At 56.7% G+C, this 7,964-nt stretch overlaps 1 protein-coding gene across 1 annotated transcript; it reads left to right on the top strand.

Annotated features, from left to right (window-relative positions):
- Positions 1-381: 381 nt before the first annotated feature.
- Dlx2 (distal-less homeobox 2) lies at positions 382-3,743 on the top strand. The gene is made up of 3 exons (XM_021193230.1): positions 382-1,153; positions 1,578-1,762; positions 2,227-3,743. Exons 1-3 carry the CDS (start codon positions 745-747, stop codon positions 2,629-2,631), a joined length of 999 nt encoding a protein of 332 aa, XP_021048889.1. The 5' UTR covers positions 382-744; the 3' UTR covers positions 2,632-3,743.
- The last annotated feature ends 4,221 nt before the right edge of the window (positions 3,744-7,964 follow it).

Raw genomic sequence — 7,964 nt, 5'->3', positions numbered from 1 at the left:
AGGAAAGGTATGTGGAGAAAAAGGAGACAGAGCTGGCTTTGCCCTCTTCCTGGCTTTATTTGGACAAGAGATGTAAATCCTTAGACTTGGTTCTTGAAAGCAGAATAAGATGGGAGACCCCATTTCTTTCCCGGAGCCTTCTGTCCTGTTGCGGGCCATCCACCCTTATCCAGCTCCAGGTCAGGTAACCCACTTTCTGCAGTGCTTGTACACGCACCCACCGCGGCCGCCTTGCCCGCCACGTGACACGCGGGTCCCCGGGCCGCCGGGTCGCGGACTCTCGGCGCCCCGCGGCTCATTCCGTCTGATTGGCTGTTGCTAGGTGACGTTACCCGTGGTCACGTGACAAGTGTTAAATGCCCACCCTGCAGGAGCTTGCCCGGCAGACAATCGTAAAGCTGCTCGGGGGTCGCTCACCTGCTCCCGCCTCCTGGAGCCCCTACCGGGCCTGACCGCTCTTCCCCCCTCCATTGCCCGCCCCCCGCCCGAGCCGGGCCAGGAGCCGAGAGGTCCGAGAGGCCCGGGAAGGATGCGGCCAGCAGCTGTGGTCCCGAGCCACGCACGGTGATCGCCTCCTCCAGGGGAGGAGGCGCCTAGACCGTAGCCTCATTTCTTGTTTTCCTCTCCCTCCCCCCTCCCCGTAATTACATTGGCTGCTGGAAGGGACCGGGAGAGATAGACAGAGGAGGCGCCTCGCATCCCCCTCTCGCCCGCCACCCGTGCTCTTTCCTGTCCCGGGTCAGGATGACTGGAGTCTTTGACAGTCTGGTGGCTGATATGCACTCGACCCAGATCACCGCCTCCAGCACGTACCACCAGCACCAGCAGCCCCCGAGCGGTGCGGGCGCCGGCCCTGGCGGCAACAGCAACAGCAGCAGCAGCAACAGCAGCCTGCACAAGCCCCAGGAGTCGCCAACCCTCCCGGTGTCCACGGCTACGGACAGCAGCTACTACACCAACCAGCAGCACCCGGCGGGCGGCGGCGGCGGGGGGGCCTCGCCCTACGCGCACATGGGCTCCTACCAGTACCACGCCAGCGGCCTCAACAACGTCTCCTACTCCGCCAAAAGCAGCTACGACCTAGGCTACACCGCCGCGTACACCTCCTACGCGCCCTACGGCACCAGTTCGTCCCCGGTCAACAACGAGCCCGGTAAGCATCGCTAGCATCTAGGGTGCCCAAGTCGGCTTGGTCACGGGGAGGGACCGGGTAAGCATGGGGTGGGGGGCAGTCCGGAGCTTTAACCTTGCACTCTGTGCATCTCTTGCTCCCGCCCTGAACTCTGCCCAATCTCCAACTGCACGCGAATCACAGTTTCGGTCTCTCCACGCTCTGGGGGACAGAGCCGGTGGGCGGTTGGGCCAGTTGGCACTCTGTGGGTAGCACATAGCTTTGCTGCCCGCCTCTTCTTTCTCTCTTGCACAGCTCTCCCGGGTCTCTTGCAGGGTTCTGTGGCCAGGCCAGTCTGCGCGTGCTGAAGTTGGGAAGGCCTCCTCAAGTTCCTAAAGGCCTCGGCTCCGAACTTTAGGACCGCGGGGATGGACCGTGGCTGCTCACCATTCACTTTTCGTTGCAGACAAGGAAGACCTTGAGCCTGAAATCCGAATAGTGAACGGGAAGCCAAAGAAAGTCCGGAAACCACGCACCATCTACTCCAGTTTCCAGCTGGCGGCCCTTCAGCGACGCTTCCAAAAGACCCAGTATCTGGCCCTGCCGGAGCGAGCCGAGCTGGCGGCGTCCCTGGGCCTCACCCAAACTCAGGTGAGCAAGGTGGGAGATGGCCTGCTTTCGCTAGGAAGCGGGCACGTCCGGTACAACTTTTCAAAAGTATATTTTCATCTGTGCTTTTATTCCGGGCAAAGTAAACTTATAGGCCCAACGCTTTAAAACAAAACAAAATTTTTTCAAAGGGGGCAGCCGCGTGGGAGGAAAGAAAATGACCCGGGTGGACAGAAATCCGACACTATAACGCCTTTCCACTCACTGCTGCTAAAGCGGGTGACATAACTGACCTGACACCACGCTACCCAGAACCTTTGTCACGTACTTAGAGCTCACCCATCAGCGTTTTGAGATTCCCCCAATGTAGCTAGAAGCAACGGGGCCCAGAGGCCAGGCAAGTGGTCTGCTCGCCCTTCGGTCTCCACGCCGCCAACCTCCCGCCCAGGTTCCCGTACTAAAGTTCAGGGCTTTTCCTTTTTTTTTTTTTTTTTTTTTCTACAAAGGTCAAAATCTGGTTCCAGAACCGCCGATCCAAGTTCAAGAAGATGTGGAAAAGCGGCGAGATCCCCACGGAGCAGCACCCTGGAGCCAGCGCTTCTCCACCTTGTGCCTCCCCGCCGGTCTCGGCGCCAGCATCCTGGGACTTCGGCGCGCCGCAGCGGATGGCGGGCGGCGGCCCGGGCAGCGGAGGTAGCGGTGCGGGCAGCTCTGGCTCCAGCCCGAGCAGCGCCGCCTCGGCCTTTCTGGGAAACTACCCGTGGTACCACCAGGCTTCGGGCTCCGCTTCACACCTGCAGGCCACAGCGCCACTTCTGCATCCTTCGCAGACTCCGCAGGCGCACCACCACCACCATCACCACCACCACGCAGGCGGGGGCGCCCCGGTGAGCGCGGGGACGATTTTCTAACCTCCAGCGGACAGCGTCTGAGACGTGAGAACTGAGACACGGTGTTCTTCAGCACGCGTCCCGTGGCTAGAGGCTCGAACCTACCAGCCCGCGACCGCCACCCACCTAGCCGTATTGGAAGTGGCGACCAGGGGTGACCGGTCGTGGGGCCACTCCACGCACTGCCACGGAGCAGCCGGGAACAAGGAGGCCTCGTGGGATCCTTTAGTGCCAAGCCTGGCGTCCCTGGCTTCAATTCCGACCTGAGCCCCGGCCACTTTTAGGCCATCCTCGGACTTGTCGCCCCTTCCCAGCCCCCTCAGCGTGATCCTCAGGGTCCTTGGTCTCTCCAGGCCCTGAGCAGGGTCAGGCACAGGGACGCCTTCCCCGCCCTCGAGGCTTCCCGGCTCTCAGAGGCTCCTTTTTTCTCTCCTGCACCAGGCCTCAGCTCCAGTCGGCTTCGGTTTTTGACCTCCCGGGGCCCTACCCCACCCTATCACCTACCCCCATGACCCCCGGGATCCCGCCGGTTTTTTCCCCCTCCTGGGGGCTCATGGGGAGAATTCCCGGCTCTCCCAACTCTTCCCGCCTCCTCCTTTCCCCAGGAACACTCCCTTAGCTCCTCATCTATCGCCAGTGGAGGGTTTTTATTTTTATTTTTTTAAAAGTTTAGGTGCCTTTGCGGATGACCTCATTTTGATGTTTAAAAAAACCGATTTTTTTAATATGTGGACGCTGCAAAAAATGTGTTTAAATTATCTTTTTTAAGATGAATTAAGGACTATTAGCTCGAACTTCGATGCAGAGTTTGTAAATAAGGGTGTCTGTGCAGATTTCCCCACATTTATTTGTATAAAAATCTCTCATCTTTTCAGACTTTTTTTGTAAACCGCCCCCGAGTTGTGAAAGCTGCGACGTAGCAGTGACCTCAGCAGCACCTATGTTTTCCCCCTTTGAAAATTTTTCTCAGTTAAATTAAGCTACTGATTTGAATTTGTTTTTATCTTGTCCTAAAGTCTTTGTTCTTGAAATGCAAGGTATTTGGGGGTTATTTATTATGAAAGCAACATACTCTTAATGTTGATTTTACAATATGAAGAGATTATTTAAAATAAATTATTGTTTTCATTGGAGTGTGTGCTTTTTCTTTGGTACCAGGGTTTCCTCGGCTCGGACCTTGAGCGGGTCCCCGCCCCGGAATTGGATGAACAAAACTGCACATTTACACCTTTCCGAGGCTGCAATGGCCATGAGATGTGCACAGTCCGAGATGGGTACTACCGCCTTGGTGAAGGGTTCAGCTCCTCCCCCCTCACCCAAGTCCGCGCGCAGTTCTTCAGCCCAAGGCGGCGTGAGTCACTCAGCGCCGGGCGGCTCCAGCCTCCGCCCGCCTGGTCCCTCTGGCGCCGGCGCCACCGCCCCGCGCCTGGGCGGTCTCCGTCGCGACCGCGTCCAAAGTGCTAGCCAGGCAGTGCACCCGAGCTGCCGTGGGCAACCATACGTCCAGGACCTATGCTCTGCAACAGTCTGGGATCAGACTCCTTCAATGGTCCCTCCCTCCATTTGCCCCGGAGGCCCTTTGGGAGCTGGCTGATCTCAGAACTCAGTGAGTCACTCTCCTGAAGCACGGTTGGCTGCTTTGGAATGCTGGGCAACACCAAAACACCGCGCAATGCTAGCACACACGCGCGCGCGCGCGCACACACACACACACACACACTCACACACCCAGGCACACACTCCCGTTACACAAGCTGACACAAACATGAAAATGCAGTTACAACGGGCGGGCAGAGATGGATGCTCGTTGCTATGGAATGATGCACATTACACCTCACACTCTTCAAGAGGGAAGGGTCCACACAACACTCAACTTTGCTTCCTACTACAGGCCTCACATGACCAGATCTTAGCTTCGGAAACGACCCTACTTTCTGGCGTTCCCTACAGGTCTAAACTAAAAGCCGGTTTCACTGAAAGCCCTGGAGTCTGTTGTTGAAAGCACCCCCCCCACACACACACACACACACACACGCACACACACCCAGCATCAACCACTGACTATGTGACCTTGGGCAACCCTCTTAGTCTCTCACTGTTGCAGTTTGCAGATCTCTACGATAGGAGAACTAATAACAGCTATGGCTCAGAATAGTGAGCAACTTAATGAACCCCTAATGAGGCAATGATGTAACAACGCCTGCTTGTGATAAGCACTAGATAAGTTTTGGCTCTTTGGTATTTACTATCACTGTTTTATCGCAATGCTTCAAATTGGGGGAGGGGTGCTTTACTCCTGGAGTCCAATATTATTAAGAGACTTTTCTAATTTCGCCTTAAGTGGAAAGGTTAGGGATGGGGAGGAAGTAGTCCTTTTCTACAAGAGGTTTGAGCTTCTACCATTCCCTCCAAGAGATCAGCCTGTACTGGAGAGGAAGTTGGGCACAGACCAGAAAATTCTGCTTGCTAAAATCTCAGGCCTGAAGAGTTTATGCGGGTCATCCCAGTATCTTCACCTCGTATTTGGGTGGAGGGGCACAAAGCACCAAAAAAAAAAAAAAAAAAAAAATAGAAGTGACTTTCTGGACTTAAAGCGAATACTGTTTTCTAATCAAAGTGATGTTGGGCCTCCTCGGTGATCCAGGATGGTCTCTGGAAATGAAGGGGGTGCACAATTCAGAATGGCCTGGGACTTGGAACTTCCTACGCGAACACTGCCTACCAAACTCCCATCTCAACCCCCCCCCACACACACATACACACACACACACACTCCCCCACTTCCAAATTCTGCTTTGCGGTGTGTATGTGTGTGTTCCCCTGCCCGCCAATAGCTGGTACCAGCCTTTCTCCTAAGGTTATGCTCTCCCCTCATTTGCGCGCACTCCCCTCCCCGGCTTCTGAAACCGGCCGGGAAAGACGGGGCAGTAAATTGGCTGGTGTCGAGGATCTGCAGCAGACAAGATGATTAAGAGGCCTACGCCGGAGCGCCCCGGGCAGGGAATGTCAGCCTAAGTTGGAATCACGCAACAGGCCTTGGCATGAGCCTAGCCTGGGAGCCCGGAGGGCGGGCGGCCCCTCTCCGGGGTGGGCCGAGGCCCCACAGACTCGCCGGAGTCACCGAACCTGGCACTCGGCGGTGGCGGGGTCGTGCAGGGCCACGACGCGCCTTTCGTCCCGCAGTGGGCAAAGGAGGGTGCAGGAACCAGGGGGAAGGGGGCGTTCCCGTGAACAAGAAGGGGCCAAAGAGGTCGCTGAGATGCACCCGCGCTCTAGACGTGAGGGGGCGGGGAGGAGGAGGGGTGGGCTAGAGAGAGAAACAAAGCCGGGCTCCAGGGGGTGGGGGCCGGCTCCAGCCCCGCCGGGGGCGACGCGTTGGCAAGCTTTTCTCACAGTCTCCAGCCCGCCCGGAGACGCCAAGCCCTGTGATCAGCCCGCCGCCGCGCAGACAAGCTCCCCCTCTCAACCCTCCCCCCGCCCCGCACTAACTTGCGCTCCCCAAAGTAGGAATGAAAAATGGAAATGGGAAGCGGCGATTTCGTCTCCCTACACTGGGAAACCAGCCGCGCTCAGAGAACACATAAATCTTCATTGTAATCCCCTTCCATTTACTCGTGTAAAATATCAGGCCAAAGACAGGATATGACAAGCGCAGGGAAGCGGGGGCGGGATGGGACCTAAGGGGTGCCGGGTCTTCTCTGCTCCACACCCCCAAGGGGGGCTCCTCACATTCCCATACTCGGGCAAAAGCTAGGGCACTGAATTCTGTAGTGCCAGCTGCAGGTCTCTCCAGATCCTGAGCCCTCCTGCTCCACTCCCAAGCCCGCGCTGTTCTGGTCTTTGCACAGAAACCACTCCGGCTGCCCAGAATTCCTGGCTCCCGGGTTGGGGTGGCCAAAAGGAGAGCGTAGGCATCCCGGGGTTCCTCAAGTCGACTGCAATATGGGACCGTTTAGAAGTCTTCCTCCTCGCCTTGCTTTCAGGATCACTTGTGAAAATTATGAATATTCGTGCCTAGTAAGGATTTCCGAGACTGGTGGGGCAGGTTTGAGGGAAGTATCAGGTTTACTGGGGGCGGGGAGAGCGGGGGTGGGGGTAAGGTTGGAGCTTTGTTTACAAACAGTTCTCAGGCAGAAGAGGCAGAAAGGGATGGAAAAGAATTCAGTGTTTGCTCTCCCGGTCTGTTAGGAACTCTCTCTTCCCAACTACTGGGATTGCAAAAAAGCCCCTTCGCCCTTCAAAAATCCGGATAGCACAGAACCCGAGAGCAACTGCCCCACACCAGACGCCACCAGCACTTGTCCAAAAATCTCAAGCCTGCTCCTTTGCCTCCAGGGACTAAGGGCCATCAGTGGCTTTAGACTGTTTAGCTTCAGATTTTTTGAGCATCAAAAGACCGATCGATCTTTTCCTGAGAGGTACACAGCACTTCCTTCTTATTCTATGTTGGAGTCGAAGGGAGTTGAGTGTGGCTCTCAAGCAAGGTCCCAGCTAGAGGACTACTCACTCCCTGGCCTAGCTGCCTCTCAAGTGTCCTGACACCCACATCAGGCTAAAAAGGCCTCCTTCCAGCTAGTCTTCCGTTCCCCCCTCCTGGGGTATGCCTAGAAAGCAATCTCCAACCCATGGCACACAAACACACCCCATTACAGACGGGACGTAGAGGCCCGCACTCCTCCGAAGCGCCCCCTCCCCCCACGCCCCAGCAGGAGTTCCCCTAGCGGGGACGGATTTGGCAGTGATTGCCACATTACAAGATGTTACATTCCGCCCTGGGGCCTCCGGTTAAGAGACAATATGTTTCAGGAGGTTGGGGCGGTAGGAAGCAGGCAGGTCTTCGGAGCAGCCACTTGGCGCCTCCACGTGAGAACTTAAGAGAGTTTCTAGACAGATTCTTCTCTCTGGGGTCGCTCTAGCTTATGGCTCCCTCCTCATCATCCCTGGCCCAAGTGCAAACACTAGAGTGGTACGGGGATTCCGGGTATCCTCAAGAATCCTGGAGTCCCGGTGTCACCGGTTGTGTCGGGCCTTAAGTCCGGCCCTTCCTCTAGGAAACAAGGGGCCAAGTGTCCCCAAGCTGGGCTAGAGGTGGAGCAGAGGCTTACGACACGGAAAGAGAGGCCAGAGGTGAGGTGGAGGGGGGCAGAGCGGACAGCGTGATCCCGAGGGACCGACTTAGGTCCGCTCAGATCCAGTAGTCAGGATTTTCACATTCCAGCCTCTCGCCTCGGGATTCAGGTCCAACAGTCTCGGACACTATAAAGGTGGGAACCATTGCTCCCCCCCTAAACAATAGGGATGCAACCGCTTAGAACCCTAGCAAGGCTAAGGCTGACTTCTGGTGCCCGGCGCCT

The sequence above is a fragment of the Mus pahari genome, chromosome 3, assembly GCF_900095145.1.
Source record: "Mus pahari chromosome 3, PAHARI_EIJ_v1.1, whole genome shotgun sequence".
Taxonomy (NCBI): domain Eukaryota; kingdom Metazoa; phylum Chordata; class Mammalia; order Rodentia; family Muridae; genus Mus; species Mus pahari.
Note: the sequence above shows the minus strand (reverse complement) of the source record. Positions and strands in the feature narration are given on the sequence as shown.

What these genes read in the sequence shown, in the direction of transcription:
- Dlx2 (XM_021193230.1), top strand. Translation starts at nt 745, where the DNA reads ATGACTGGAGTCTTTGACAGTCTGGTGGCTGATATGCACTCGACCCAG. An exon ending in CCCGGTCAACAACGAGCCCG is followed by an intron (nt 1,154 to 1,577) that starts GTAAGCATCGCT and finishes TTTTCGTTGCAG; the next exon opens with ACAAGGAAGACCTTGAGCCT. An exon ending in TGGGCCTCACCCAAACTCAG is followed by an intron (nt 1,763 to 2,226) that starts GTGAGCAAGGTG and finishes TTTTCTACAAAG; the next exon opens with GTCAAAATCTGGTTCCAGAA.